This window comes from Coregonus lavaretus (genome assembly GCF_964263955.1).
Source record: "Coregonus lavaretus genome assembly, chromosome: 1".
NCBI classification, from domain to species: Eukaryota; Metazoa; Chordata; class Actinopteri; order Salmoniformes; family Salmonidae; genus Coregonus; species Coregonus lavaretus.
In genome coordinates this window covers 8490177-8506789 of record NC_139988.1, presented here as the reverse complement: position 1 = coordinate 8506789, position 16613 = coordinate 8490177, and the positions used below count along the sequence as shown (strand labels likewise).

General features: G+C 42.7%; 1 protein-coding gene across 1 annotated transcript in view; it reads left to right on the top strand.

The window, feature by feature from the left end:
* Nucleotides 1-10660, top strand: part of LOC311104544 (brefeldin A-inhibited guanine nucleotide-exchange protein 3-like) — a gene marked incomplete at its 5' end in the record, with an annotated part of 54832 nt that extends 44172 nt beyond the window's left edge. The window contains 6 exons of the mRNA XM_084146409.1: nt 121-235; nt 334-436; nt 6276-6407; nt 7620-7750; nt 8545-9787; nt 9954-10660. Coding sequence (XP_084002535.1) covers nt 121-235; nt 334-436; nt 6276-6407; nt 7620-7750; nt 8545-9787; nt 9954-10145 — 1916 coding nt within the window. The 3' untranslated portion in view covers nt 10146-10660. The remainder of the gene's footprint in view (nt 1-120; nt 236-333; nt 437-6275; nt 6408-7619; nt 7751-8544; nt 9788-9953) is intronic.
* Between the last annotated feature and the right edge of the window lie 5953 nt (nt 10661-16613).

Below are 16613 nucleotides of genomic sequence, written 5' to 3'. Positions count from 1 at the left end.
AATTTTGTTGTTGAAATGACATGGAAACAACGTTGATTCAACCAGTTTTTGACAAGTGGGACGGCCCCAGATCCTGGTTGTGCCTCTGTCCATATCCTTCATATCTCTGTGCTCCTGTAGATATTGGCTATGAGAATCTGATCAACCTGATGCTGAAGGACCTCTTCAAGCTGCTGGTGGCCTGTGTGGCTGAACCTGCTGAGACCATCTCTAGAGTGGGCTGCTCCTGTATCAGGTGGCCACACACACACACACACACAGAGAGAGAGAGAGACACACATAATGTGTATGACTGAGCTTTAGGTGACAGGTGTTTGTCTCTTCCTGTGGCAGGTACGTGTTGGTGACAGTAGGCCCTGTCTTCACTGAGGAGATGTGGCATCTGGCCTGCTGTGCCCTGCAGGATGCCTTCTCTGCCACGCTGGAGCCTGTGAAGGTAAAGGCCTTATATTGTTATATTATCTATATATATTTAACCCTAACCCTGGAGCCTGTCAAGGTAAAGGACTTATATTGTTATATTATCATATTATATATACAGTGCATTCGGAAAGTATTCAGACCCCTTCCCCTTTTCCATATTTTGTTATGTTACAGCCTTATTCTAAAATGGATTACAGTTTTTAAAAAATCTCAATCTACACACAATACCCTATAATGACAAAGCAAAAATAGGTTTGTAGAAATGTTTGCAAATGTATTTAAAAAACAAACAGATTTACCTTATTTACATAAGTATTCAGACCCTTTTCTATGAGACTTGAAATTGAGCTCAGGTGCATCCTGTTTCCATTGATTATCCTTGAGATGTCTCTACAACTTGATTGGAGTCGACCTGTGGTAAATTCAATTGATTGGACATGATTTGGAAAGGCACACACCTGTCTATATAAGGTCCCACAGTTGACAGTGCATGTCAGAGCAAAAACCAAGCCATGAGGTCGAAGGAATCCTCCGTAGAGTTCCGAAACAGGATTGTGTCAAGGCACAGATCTGGGGAAGGGTACCAAAAAATGTCTGCAGCATTGAAGGTCCCCAAGAACACAGTGGCCTCCATCATTGTTTAATGGAAGAAGTTTGGAACCACCAAGACTCTTCCTAGAGCTGGCCGCCCGGCCAAACTGAGCAATTGGGGGAGAAGGGCCTTGGTCAGGGAGGTGACCAAGAACCCGGGAGGTGACCAAGAACCCGATGGTCACTCTGACAGAGCTCCAGAGTTCCTCTGTGGAGATGGGAGAACCTTCCAGAAGGACAACAATCTCTGCAGCACTCCACCATCCGGCCTCTATACAGTGGATTGCGAAAGTATTCACCCCACTTGGCATTTTTCCTATTTTGTTGCCTTAGAACCTTAGAAGAACCTTAGAATAATGTATTTTTTGGGGGTTTGAATCATTTGATTTACACAACATGCCTACCACTTTGAAGATGCAAAATATGTTTTATTGTGAAACAAACTGGAACCTTGAGCGTGCATAACTATTACAGCTGCAAGGCTCTTGGGGTATGTCTCTATAAGCTTATTATTTTTTTCTTTAAGCAATGGCTTTTTTCTGGCCACTCTTCCATAAAGCCCAGCTCTGTGGACTGTACGGCTTAAAGTGGTCCTATGTACAGATACTCCAATCTCCGTTGTGGAGCTTTGCAGCTCCTTCAGGGTTATCTTTGGTCTCTTTGTTGCCTCTCTGATGAATGCCCTCATTGCCTGGTCCTTGAGTTTTGGTGGGCGGCCCTCTCTTGGCAGATTTGTTGAGGTGCCATATTCTTTCCATTCTTTAATAATGGATTTAATGGTGCTCCGTGGGATGTTCAAAGTATCAGATATTGTTTATAACCCAACCCTGATCTGTACTTCTGCACAACTTTGTCCCTGACCTGTTTGGAGAGCTCATTGCTCTTCATGGTGCCGCTTGCTTGGTGATGCCCCTTGCTTAGTGGTGTTGCAGACTCTGGGGCCTTTCAGAACAGGTGTGTATATACTGAGATAATGTGACAGATCATGTGACACTTAGATTGCACACAGGTGGACTTTATTTAACTAATTATGTGACTTCTGAAGGTAATTGGTTGCACCAGATCTTATTTAGGGGCTTCATAGCGAAGGGGGTGAATAAATATGCATGCACCACTTTTTGGTTATTTATATTTTAGAATTTGTTGAAACAAGTTATTTTTTTCATTTCACTTCACCAATTTTGACTATTTTGTGTATGTACATTACATGAAATTCAAATAAAAATCAATTTAAATTCCAGGTTGTAATGCAACAAAATAGGAAAAACACCAAAGGAATGAATACTTTTGCAAGGCACTGTAGTAGAGTGGCAAGACGGAAGCCAATCCTCAGTAAAAGGCACATGACAGCTCGCTTGGAGTTTGCCAAAAGGCACAGAGAGATCCTTGATGAAAACCTGCTCCAGAGCGCTCAAGACCTCAGACTTGGGCAAAGGTTCACCTTAAAGTAGTTCCCCTATGGCATCGCGCTCAAGAACCTTATCTGGTTCCAACTTGCACATTTATTTTTAAGAGTGTAGTAAAAGTAAATGTCCACTTACTATACATTTTGATTCTTAGTTACAGTACTGTATAATATAATAATAATAATAATAATAATATGCCATTTAGCAGACGCTTTTATCCAAAGCGACTTACAGTCATGCCTGCATACATTTTTTTTTGTGTATGGGTGGTCCCGGGGATCGAACCCACTACCTTGGCGTTACAAGCGCCGTGCTCTACCAGCTGAGCTACAGAGAACCACGTTGGGATTATGTTGGGATTACTGTCATTCATTACTTTCTTTTTAGATTCTTCTTCTTATTTTTTTCTTCTCTTTTTAATAATGCAGATAGATTGTAACTTCCATCAATGTAATTGTCTGCATCACTTCCAAAAGCTATATCTCAGACTGGCCAATAAAAAGAAAATTTTAAGATGGGCAGTCTGAGATATGGCTTTTTCTTTGCAACTCTGCCTAGAAGGCCAGCATCCCGGAGTCGCCTCTTCACTGTTGATGTTGAGACTGGTGTTTTGCGGGTACTATTTAATGAAGCTGCCAGTTGAGGACCTGTGAGGCGCCTGTTTCTCAAACTAGACACTCTAATGTATTTGACCTCTTGCTCAGTTGTGCACCAGGGCCTCCCACTCCTCTTTCTATTCTGGTTAGAGCCAGTTTGCGCTGTTCTGTGAAGGGAGTAGTACACAGCGTTGTACGAGATCTTCAGTTTCTTGGCAATTTCTCACATAGAATAGCCTTCATTTCTCAGAGCAAGAATAGACTGATGAGTTTCAGAAGAAAGTTATTTGTTTCTGGCCATTTTGAGCCTGTAATCGAACCCACACTTGCTGATGCTTCAGATACTCAACTAGTCTCAAGAAGGCCATGTTTTATTGCTTCTTTAATCAGCACAACAGTTTTCAGCTGTGCTAACATAATTGCAAAAGGGTTTTCTAATGATCATTAGCCTTTTTAAAATGATAAACTTGGATTAGCAAACACAACGTGCCATTGGAACACAGGACTGATGGTTGCTGATAATGGGCCTCTGTACGCCTATGTAGATATTCCATAAAAAATCAGCCATTTCCACCTACAATAGCCATTTACAACATTAACAATGTCTACACTGTATTTCTGATCAATTTGATGTTATTTAAATGGTTTAAAAAAATGGCTTTTCTTTCGAAAACAAGGACATTTCTAAGTGACCCCAAACTTTTGAACGGTATTGTGTATATATACATATACATCCATACAAATATACAGTTGAAGTCGGAAGTTTACATACACCTTAGCCAAATACATTTAAACTCAGTTTTTCACAATTCCTGACATTTAATCCTGGTAAAAATTCCCTGCTGTTTTAGGTCAGTTAGGATCACCACTTTATTTTAAGAATGTGAAATGTCAGAATAATAGTAGAGAGAATGATTTATTTCAGCTTTTATTTCTTTCATCACATTCCCAGTGGGTCAGAAGTTTACATACACTCAATTAGTATTTGGTAGCATTGCCTTTAAATTGTTTAACTTGGGTCAAACGTGTTGGGTAGCCTTCCAAAAGCTTCCCACAATAAATTGGGTGAATTTTGGCCCATTCCTCCTGACAGAGCTGGTGTAACTGAGTCAGGTTTGCAGGCCTCCTTGCTCGCACACGTTTTCTATAGGATTGAGGTCAGGGCTTTGTGATGGCCACTCCAAAACCTTGACTTTGTTGTCCTTAAGCCATTTTGCCACAACTTTGGAAGTATGCTTGGGGTCATTGTCCATTTGGAAGACCCATTTGCGACCAAGCTTTAACTTCCTGACTGATGTCTTAAGATGTTGCTTCAATATATCCACATAATTTTCCTTCCTCATGATGCCATCTATTTTGTGAATTGCACCAGTCCCTCCTGCAGCAAAGCACCCCCACAGCATGATGCTGCCACCCCCATGCTTCACGGTTGGGATGGTGTTCTTCGGTTGCAAGCCGCCCCCTTTTTCCTCCAAACATAACGATGGACATTATGGCCAAACAGTTCTATTTTTGTTTAATCAGACCAGAGGACATTTCTTCAAAAAGTACAATATTTGTCCCCATGTGCAGTTGCAAACCGTAGTCTGGCTTTTTTATGGAGGTTTTGGAGCAGTGGCTTCTTCCTTGCTGAGCGGCCTTTCAGGTTATGTCGATATAGGACTCGTTTTACTGTGGATATAGATACCTTTGTACCTGTTTCCTCCAGCATCTTCACAAGTTCCTTTGCTGCTGTTCTGAGATTGATTTGCACTTTTCGCACCAAAGTACGTTCATCTCTAGGAGACAGAACGCGTCTCCTTCCTGAGCGGTATGACGGCTGCGTGGTCCCATGGTGTTTATACTTGCGTACTATTGTTTGTACAGATGAATGTGGTACCTTCAGGCGTTTGGAAATTGCTCCCAAGGATGAACCAGACTTGTGGAGGTCTACAATTTTTTTTCTGAGGTCTTGGCTGATTTCTTTTGATTTACCCATGATGTCAAGCAAAGAGGCACTGAGTTTGAAGGTAGGCCTTGAAATACATCCACAGGTACACCTCCAATTGACTCAAATGATGTCAATTAGCCTATCAGAAGCTTCTAAAGCCATGACATAATTTTCTGGAATTTTCCAAGCTGTTTAAAGGCACAGTCAATTTAGTGTATGTAGACTTCTGACCCACTGGAATTGTGATACAGTGAATTATAAGTGAAATAATCTGTCTGTAAACAACTGTTGGAAAAATTACTTGTATCATGCACAAAGTAGATGTCCTAAACGACTTGCCAAAACTATAGTTTGTTAACAAGACATTTGTGGAGTGGTTGAAAAACGAGTTTTAATGACTCCAACCTAAGTGTATGTAAACTTCCGACTTCAACTGTATAAATACATATACATACATATATATATATACCCTTAAAAAAAATTGTTTCCTTTATTACTTTCTAACCCTACCACCCCTCCCCTCATTTGAGTAAACTAGTGAACAACAACGCTTAGGCCTCTACTTCCAGCTTATACATGCTATATACATTTTATGGACACAGTCAATCTTACAATAGTTCTATTTTGTTTGTTTATACTCCTGAACTTCCTCTACCCTCAACCTCTCCAATCATTTTCATGATGTCCATCCGGTTTGCTTCGATATGCCATATCTTTAAAACTGTGCTCTTTCACAAGAGTTCTTAACCTATAACCTATATACGTATTATTGACACAGTATGTTTTACATTAGTTATCTTGTTGTTATTTGTTGTTATTAGTCCCAACCTTCAGCTCCATTCAACCCCTCCTATCTATCTCTTAACACCATCCATATTGGATTTCTATTTGCCATATGTTTTTCAACTGTGCTGAGATGTTTCACAAAAGTTCTGAACCTTTCTATTCTCATTGTTTCTACAGATTGGAAATTGACAAATATTTTTGTTGTTGCTAAAAGTATTATTATATTATTATATTATTTTTAGATTTTTAGATTCTTAGTTACAGTACTGTATGTTGGGATTACTGTCATTCAGTACTTTATTATTAGATAAATAGAATCCTAGGTGTATGTGTACTTTTACTGTCTCAGCTGTACATGACTGGGACCACTGTATGAAGTTCCATGTGTCTGATGGGGATGGTTCCGTCAGTGTGCTGTGTGTTCTAGATCCTGTTGACTGGATCACATTGGATGGAACCTCGTGCACCAGACTGTACAGCTTCAGCATACATGTCAGAGTACTAGACTACATTGTTGTATTGTGTGTCTGTGTCGCTGTGTAGAATCTGCTGGCGTGTTTCCGTAGTGGTTCAGACAGCTCCTCTGGGGATGCCTGTGAGGTTAAGGTGGCCGCGCCGTCCCACTCCCCCTCTGCTGAGGCAGAGTACTGGAGAATCAGAGCCATGGCCCAGCAGGTGACCCTCCTCCACCACACACTACTGTACATGCAACACTACTGTACATGCAGCACTACCGTACATGCAACTACTGTACATGTAACACTACTGTACATGCAGCACTACTGTACATGCAGCACTACCGTACATGCAACACTACTGTACATGCAACACTACTGTACATGCAGCACTACTGTACATGCAACACTACTGTACATGCAACACTACTGTACATGCAACACTACCGTACATGCAACACTACCGTACATGCAACACTACCATACATGCAGCATTACCGTACATGTAACACTACTGTACATGAAACACTACCGTACATACAGCACTACTGTACATGCAACACTACTGTACATGCAACACTACTGTACATGCAGCACTACCGTACATGCAACACTACCGTACATGCAACACTACCGTACATGCAGCACTACTGTACATGTAACACTACTGTACATGAAACACTACCGTACATACAGCACTACTGTACATGCAACACTACTGTACATGCAACACTACCGTACATGCAGCACTACTGTACATGCAACACTACCGTACATACAACACTACTGTACATGCAGCACTACCGTACATGCAACACTACTGTACATGCAACACTACTGTACATGCAACACTACTCTATATACATGTGATGGAACTTACACACTAGGAGCTAGATTCAGTCGCCCCTTTTCAGCTATGCACTATTTAAAGGCAATGTTTCCTTGTTTGCAGAGACTGCATATGTCGGCTCAATCGGAAATGACCTTTAAATGTGAATTGCGGTATTACGCAGATCTTCCGTGGTCCAGATTTAATCTAGGCCTAGGCAGCTGCATTCACACAGGCAGCCCTATTCTGATATTTTTTCCACTAATTGGTCTTTTGACCAATCACGTCAGATCTTTTTCAGATCTGATTGGTCAAAAAAAACATTAGTGAAAAAAAGATCAGAATTGGGCTGCCTGTTTAAACGCAGCCGGCTACATGCATGTTGATGTGACATATGTACATGTGTGGCAGTCTACAATCAGACCTGGGTCAAATACATACTATTCATCAATCTAGCTGTTATAATAGCTGTTATTAGACAAAATTTCAAATCTCTTGTATTATATCTCAAATCTTCTGGATGTTGTTCAGTATGACTATATAGCGGTTGAACATGAATTCCTCCTGTCTCCTAACTTCCTCCTAACTTCCTTCTGTCTTTAGGTGTTTATGCTGGACACCCAGTGCTCCCCTAAAACCCCCAACAGCAAGGAAGGCTTTGAGCATGCCCAGTCCTGTGTGCTCATCATAGAGCTCCCGTCAGACCAGCAATCCAATGGTCATACTCAGAAAAGGTTGGCAACTTTTAAATACATAGCTAGTCTGGTGGCTTGAGTCAGTGGGACAGTTGTACTAAACGTTTGCACCAGGTACAAGCACTGCAAAAACATATTAAATCTGTCCCTGTGTGTAAAGTTTATATACTGTGTGTTCAACCTGTCATGTACAGTACATCGTCAACTTTAAATTGTTGCTCTATTCTAATCTATTCACACTGGTGTGTTACAGTTCATGTCTGGGTTCACAGCCTTTACTCATACTGTTCAGAATGTCGATTATGATGTGTAGTATATTCAGACTCATTCCCTCCTTACATGCCTCTGATCTCTTTCTTGTGCTGGACTTGCTGCAGAAAAATTGGGTAAGAGCACTTTGATGACATCCATGCCATGATTCTGGTTTACTGTGAGCAGCATTCACCCACCTGTCTTAGTTCATTACCTGATGTTTTTAAAGATCATCTATTCAATGTCATGTACCGTAAACATAATTATATTCTGTCAACATATTTTATCAGATGGCATAAGCTACTGTACAGATGATGAAGACTTCAGCTGGGGAAATGTATGTCTTATATTAAAAGCAGACTGTTATAAAACGTTAGTTAAGTCATGTGTACTTGCATGTGTGAAGTCAAGAAGTCCAGCAACCTGCTCGCTTAAATACCATTTCTCATATTCTCCCAATAAGGAAAATGTATTGCTCAAATCCCGTTACGTGTTTCTGACAATCAGAACTACTGCATCAGTAATATAGGCATCTGTTTTCATCAATGGCTTTAATAACCCTTTTCTCCATCTGACCACAGGATTCCTTTCAGAACTATAGTGGTTAGCTTACTTTCCCACCAAGTGCTGCTCCAGAACCTGTATGACATCCTGCTGGAGGAGTTTGTGAAGCACCCTGGTGATGCTGAGGCCCAGGAGAAGACCACCCCAGTATCTGATCCTAGACCAGCTGGTTTCCTGCGCTACATCTCCATGCAGAACCTGGCCATCATCTTCGACCTGCTGCTGGACTCCTACCGCACGGCCCGGGACTTCGACACGCGCCCGGGCCTCAAGTACCTGCTGATGAAGGTGTCTGGGGTGTGTGGCGCTGCCAACCTGTACCGCCAGTCTGCCATGAGCTTCAACATCTACTTCCAGGCCCTGCTGTGTGCCACGCTCACCAACCAGGAGAGCATCACGGCTGAGCTGGTGAAGAAGATCCTGTACGAGGAGGACGAGGGCAGCTCTGACTCCTCCCAGCAGTGCTCTTCCGAGGATGAGGACATCTTTGAGGAGACGGCCCAGGTGAGCCCCCCGCAGGGGAATGAGAAGCGTAAGTGGAGGGCCACCGTCCCCTCACTCAGCATCCAGCCAGTCAGCAGCGCAGACTGGGCCTGGCTGGTCAAGCGGCTGCACAAGCTCTGCATGGACCTCTGCAATAACTACATCCAGATGCACCTGGATCAGGAGAACGTGGTGGACGAGGCAGTGCCTGTCCTCCGGGGGGACCCCCTCTTCTTCCTGCCCATCTTCCCCTCCACCCCCGAGACTCCCACGGCCTCAACGGGAGGCCTTTCCGGCCGTGGAACACCCTCAGACGACGGTGTGCGCTCCCAGCTAGCGGAGACGCCGTCGGAGGACACCCACAGCCCTACTGCTGGCTACTGCATGGACAGCCTGCCACACCTCAGAGGGGAGAGGAGATACCCAGCGGGCCGCAAGAAGGAGTGGTGGGAGAGTGCTGGGAACAAGCTATACACCATCGCCACCGACAAGACCATCACCAAGCTGATGATCGAGTACAAGAAGAGGAAGCAGCAGCAGCATACCACCTTCGTGAAGGAGACCAAGGGGGGAGAGAAGACGGGTGAGGCAGGGACCATGAGGGGCCCAGAGTCGTCCGTCCCACAGAGGCCCCAGCAGCTGGTGGACCCGGGGCCCATGAGACACTCGTTCAGTGCTGGGCCAGAGGTGCTGAGGCAGGAAAATATCAGATCCCGCTCCGGTTCTACAGCCAGCTCCCATAACGTCTCCATCAGAGACTCAGAGGCTCAGATACAGGTAGGACCACATGCTGGAGAAACATCACTCAGTCTATGGTCAATTGGGTGATAACAGAAAGTACATTTTTGTTTTTGATTTATCCAGTTTTCTTTTGATTATTGAATAAACGCATGTTGCACTCAAATGTAAGAGTAATTATCTTTCTCTCTTTCTCTCCCTCTAGGCGTGGACCAACATGGTTCTGACCATTTTGACTCAGATCCAGCTCCTCCCAGACCCTACCTTCGTGGCCCTGCAGCCCGCCATGTTCCCCTGCATTAGTCAGCTGACCTGTCACGTGACTGACCTCCGTGTGCGCCAGGCGGTGCGAGAGTGGCTGAGTCGCGTAGGGAGAATGTATGCCATCACTATGTGAAGGGCACCTGCCTGCCTTAGATGAGATGGCACTGTTTTTATTGTAGAGACCCAGGCTCAGCCAATGAGAATCTGCGTTGCCGCTTTCAGCCGCATTCAGTTTGATTGTAATTTACAGGAAGTCGTTCAGTTTGATTGTAATATATAGGAAGTCATTCAGTTTGATTGTAATTTACAGGAAGTCATTCAGTTTGATTGTAATTTACAGTGTCACACTTTGCTAGGTTTTGCTTTAACGCTGTCACTCATGAATGAAATGGAAGTTAGCTTTTAACTTTCTGCCCAAAATTGTATTGTCATGTATTTAAATTTGCTGACGTACAGTGCCTTCAGAAAGTATTCATACCCCTTGACAGCCTGAATTCTAAATTGATCAAATATATATTTTTCTCACCCATCTGACGAAGTGAAAACATGTTTTTAGAAATGTTTGCAAATGTATTGAAAAAGAAATACAGAAATATCTAATTTACATAAGTATTAAAGACACTCAGGAGCATTCAATGTTGTCTTGGTAAGCAACTCCAGTGTAGATGTGTCCTGTTTTAGGTTATTGTCCTGCTGAAAGGTGAATTTAAAATCAAATCAAATCAAATTGTATTTGTCACATGCGCCGAATACAACAGTGAAATGCTTACTTACAAGCCCTTAACCAACAATGCAGTTTAAAGAAAAATAAGTGTTAAGTAAACAATAGATAAGGAAAAAATATGTGCTTAGCTGTTTATTTTTATCCTAAAAAAAACTCCCTAGTCCTTGCTGATGACAAGCAGACCCATAACATGATGCAGCCACCACCATGCTTGAAAATATGAAGAGTGGTACTCAGTGATGTGTTGTGTTGGATTTTCAGGACATAAAGTTTGTTTCTTTGCCACAGTTTTACTTTAGTGCCTTACTGCAAACAGGATGTATGTTTGGAAATATTTGTATTCTGTACAGGCTTCCTTCTTTTCACTGTCATTTAGGTTAGTATTGTGGAGTAACTACAATGTTGGACGCCTGTATCTTTGTAGTGATTGGGTGTATTGATGCACCATCCAAAGTGTAATTAATAACTTCACCATGCTCAAAGGAATATTCAATATCTGCTCTTTTTATTTTTACCAATCTACCAATTGGTGCCCTTCTTTGTGATTGAATCTGTGTTTGAAATTCACTGCTCGACTGAGGGACCTTACAATTATCTGTATGTGTGGGGTATAGAGATGAGGTAGTCATTCAAAAATCATGCTAAACACACTTATTGCACACAGAGGGAGTCCATGCAACTTATTATGTGCCTTGTTAAGCACATTTTTACTCCTGAACTTATTTAGGCTTGCCATATCAGGACATTTTAGCTTTTTATTTTTAATGAATTTGTTAAAATGTCTAAAACATAAGTCCACTTTGACATTATGGGGTATTGTGTGTAGGCCAGTGACACAATCTCAATTGAATCCATTTTAAATTCAGGCTGTAACACAACACAATGTGGAAAAAGTCAAGGGGTGTGAATACTTTCTGAAGGCTCTGTAGCTGTTTATTTTCACCCCAATGATTTATATTAACGCACATATTATTATTTATTATTATTATCATCAATGCTCTACAACTGCAAATATGCTAAACACATTAAGAGTATATAGTTTTAGATGTATGTTTGTTCTTTGACTGGATTAACTGTGTCATATGAAATTATTAGTTACAGTTAGCTTTACACATTTCAGTGGTAAATTGGTATACTGCACTTTTCATCTGACAAGATTCTGCTCTATAAATGAAGTGCCCCAGTCCCCTCTAGGTAAACAGACCACCATCATGCAGTGATGTTGTGGTAGAAAAATAGGTGGGTAAACTCTGATCACCGGTCTTGGTGAAAAAAAGTAACACTCCCTATACTTTCAATGCATTTTTCTGCAAAAGGTGGTTTACCCTCTACTACACCACTGCCGTAATCCATCCATTAACTGAAACAGGATAGAAATGCAGCCAAAAATCGTACTGTATCTAAGCACACCTGAGATGCTCTCACCAACTAGGTTAATGAGTCTTACTCAGCACTGTCCAGTGGAATCAAAGTAAATCCACACATGCTGATCCTCATTGAGAGCTGTTGATAAACAACCCAACACATAATGTAAAGGAGACTGGCAGGATGAGGTTTCGTTCATATAACCTCAAACCTCAACAACCGGTTGGGCTGGAACCCTGCTCAGATCTGGCCTGTCTGGAAACTGACGTCCTTAGATAATGTGACACCTTAACATGATGATTCTCCAATCACTACGCCTTCCCCGGACCCCACCGGACTCACCAGCCCCTCTACAGGAAATGCCATGGTGCTGTCCCTCCCTTCCCTCTCTGTCCCTCCCTGCCCTCTCTGTCCCTCCCTTCCCTCTCTGTCCCTCCCTTCCCTCTCTGTCCCTCCCTTCCCTCTCTGTCCCTCCCTGCACTCTCTGTCCCTCCCTGCCCTCTCTGTCCCTCCCTGCTCTCTCTGTCCCTCCCTGCCCTCTCTGTCCCTCCCTGCCCCTCCCTGTCCTCTCTGTCCCTCCCTTCCCTCTCTGTCCCTCCCTGCCCTCTCTGTCCCTCCCTGCCCTCTCTGTCCCTCCCTGCTCTCTCTGTCCCTCCCTTCCCTCTCTGTCCCTCCCTGCCCACTCTGCCCCTCCCTTCCCTCTCTGTCCCTCCCTGCCCTCTCTGTCCCTCCCTGCCCTCTCTGTCCCTCCCTTACCTCTCTGTCCCTCCCTGCCCTCTCTGTCCCTCCCTGCCCCTCCCTGCCCTCTCTGTCCCTCCCTGCCCACTCTGTCCCTCCCTTCCCTCTCTGTCCCTCCCTGCCCTCTCTGTCCCTCTCTGTCCCTCCCTGCCCTCTCTGTCCCTCCCTTCCCTCTGTCCCTCCCTGCCCTCTCTGTCCCTCCCTGCCCTCTCTGTCCCTCCCTTCCCTCTCTGTCCCTCCCTGCCCACTCTGCCCCTCCCTTCCCTCTCTGTCCCTCCCTGCCCACTCTGCCCCTCCCTTCCCTCTCTGTCCCTCCCTGCCCTCTCTGTCCCTCCCTGCCCTCTCTGTCCCTCCCTTCCCTCTCTGTCCCTCCCTGCCCTCTCTGTCCCTCCCTGCCCCTCCCTTCCCACTCTGTCCCTCCCTTCCCACTCTGTCCCTCCCTGCTCTCTCTGTCCCTCCCTGCCCTCTCTGTCCCTCCCTGCCCCTCCCTGCCCACTCTGTCCCTCCCTGCCCTCTCTGTCCCTCCCTGCCCTCTCTGTCCCTCCCTGCCCCTCCCTGCCCACTCTGTCCCTCCCTGCCCACTCTGTCCCTCCCTGCCCTCTCTGTCCCTCTCTGTCCCTCCCTGCCTTCCCTGCCCCTCCCTGCCTTCTCTGACCCTCTCTGTCCCTCTCTGACCCTCTCTGTCCCTCTCTGACCTCTCTGCTCTGAGTCAGCTCTAATAGCTGACATCTGCTTGGGCAGTAATGAAAAGTAGTAGAAAAGGGACAGATTATTTAACATACAGTACATGTATCACTGTAAAATATGTTCGTTATTGCTGTTTGTGTACATTTGAGGAGTCAAATGACAGCCTTTTATGCAAACACCCATGTGTCTTTTAGTTAGTTTAGTGGACTATTTAGAAGTAGATATAATATGCACTTGCTGTCAAAACATTTGAAGTTCAATAATATGTTGAAACAGTTGCCAGCCTCCAAAGATTAGTTGAATTTTAGTAGAAAATGTCTGCTCTTAAAAGGTATTACAGGTAAATATAACTTATTAGGTTTTCAGCTCTACTCTAAAATAGGCAATAATTTAAAAAGCACATCACAATTGTAAAAGAATATGTAAAAAAATTGGCCAAATGCATTTGTGAATACAGTACATTTTTTATATGTAAGTACTCTCAAGCTGTTAATAGTAAGACACTTTTACAATGAATCAAAGATTTCATACAGAAAACAAACTGATAAATAAGTCAATTTAAATGTATACATTTACATATCTAGAACATAACATGATATGTTGTTAGAATTATGTCATGAGAGTTAATTTTACTATTGAAAAGTTTGCAACCTGGTAATTGCTTGCATAATTTGATGAGAGCATTCTGAGCTGGTTTCCATTGCAGTACTGTGGCTAGGATGTTCAGTGTCAAGTTTACCGATTTACAGTGCTTTATAGGGTATTTTCTTCTGACTCTACCTGGGACAGTCTTTTGCATACTGTTTGTTATAGAATGTCCTTTTTAGTTTACTGTCTTAATGTGATGATCAGCTTTGGGAGGTGAAAAGGACTGACCAATGACACTGTGTGTGTCTTGATGTGAACTGATGATGATGGTGATGATGAATAGGTTACAGCATCATCTCTCTGGAAACTAGGCTGAGCATGCAGCTTGTGAATGTGTAATATAGAGCCACTATCTTCTAACTGTTGGTCAGCCTAGAAACGTCTGGTCTGCCATAGCTTCCTATCTGCTGATTGAGGCTAAAAAGAGCAGGATCCAGAGAGAGTGTGTAGGGGTGAAGGAGACAGAGAAACCGTCTACTACACTCTATTGTCTGAGTGGATCATTTGTGGGTAGATTGTTAAAGTTAAAAGTGCTCAGAGTTCATGGGATGATGGACGTTGATATTACAAACAACAATAGGAGTGTTTGTGTATCAAACTTTGTACAAGACTGGGTTAATATCACTGCTTTCTATAACATATTTTTACACTGCCCCAAACTGTATTGATGCATTTATTCGAAACCGTCATTAGTCCAATTCCAGATATTCTGCAGTGTGGGAGCACATGATTTTATGGCACACACGTATGTTCAAGATTCAAAGCAATTAATTCTGAGCATTTATCCACAATATTTGAGAAAAAGGTGAAATATGAAAATTTTACTGATCTTTTGAAACACGAGTATGATCCCATGAGATGGCAATTGTTTTCAACACAGTTCAATGTGATTTTCTATTTCAATAACCAAAAGCCCATTATTTAACAATATATTTGTACATCAATGGTATAGAGAAAGGAGTCTTGTTTAATGATTTATTTGAGTGTTGTAAAATGTAGATAGGAATGTGTGGAGCATGACTGAAGGTTTCGGTGTGCTAAGACAACATTTTACATTTACATTTTAGTCATTTAGCAGATGCTCTTATCCAGAGCGACTTACAGTTAGTGAGTGCATACATTTTTCATACTGATTCATTCTGAGATCTTAAGAGTTTGGCCAAACAAAATTACATTCATTAATGAATTATTACAATCATTTAATATATTGTTATTAATATTAATATTTTCAATTTTGAAATTTGTACTGTTCTGCAAGGTACATATACCGTCAAACTTTTGCCAGTTTGTAAGTCCTGTATGACTATGGTTGGTATTATGGATGTACTGAATGGCACAAGCCTGCCTGGGAGAATGTGTTACTTAGATTGCCAATATTGTTACAGTGATTTAAAAGCTTTTTTTTTTGCCTTTCATAAAAATCTCAAATAGATAATGCCTTTGATAAATAAGTAACTATCATAATGTTTGTTGTGTTCTGGCTGGACTCCCTTGCTGATGTCATTTCGAGACCTTGGGACTATAAGGTTCTATCTAAACAAAGCATAGTTCTGAGATATTGAGTATCAAAGTTTTCACATCCCAGATCTCAGAACAGTTTTGTAGTGAATTCATCTTTCATAACCCATTAAGGTTCTCACCTTAAAGGTACCTAAAGTGCGGAGTATCAAAATCCTAAGACGTTTGTAAATCAGTTTTATTAACGGGGTGCATTCGCTGATAGAACCTTCTGTCTGGCAGAGAATGTTACAATTATTTCAATTTCAATAGAAAAAGACAGACATTTAATGATTAAATAAAGAGAATACCCTTCCTTCTTTCTGATCACATCATCAAATATATTAATGAATGTTCATCACACATTTGTTAAAGTGATAGTTCCCTAAAATGACAACTACACTATATCCTATGGATAACTAGCAACATTGCTAAAGCTTAGCTCTGGATGAGTAAACTGATATACACTGCTCAAAAAAATAAAGGGAACACTTAAACAACACAATGTAACTCCAAGTCAATCACACTTCTGTAAAATCAAACTGTCCACTTAGGAAGCAACATTGATTGACAATAAATGTCACATGCTGTTGTGCAAATGGAATAGACAACAGGTGGAAATGATAGGCAATTAGCAAGACACCCCCAATAAAGGAATGGTTCTGCAAGTGGTGACCACAGACCACTTCTCAGTTCCTATGCTTCCTGGCTGATGTTTTGGTCACTTTTGAATGCTGGCGGTGCTTTCACTCTAGTGGTAGCATGAGACGGAGTCTACAACCCACACAAGTGGCTCAGGTAGTGCAGCTCATCCAGGAAGGGCACATCAATGCGAGCTGTGGCAAGAAGGTTTGCTGTGTTTGTCAGCGTAGTGTCCAGAGCATGGAGGCGCTACCAGGAGACAGGCCAGTACATCAGGAGACGTGGAGGAGGCCGTAGGAG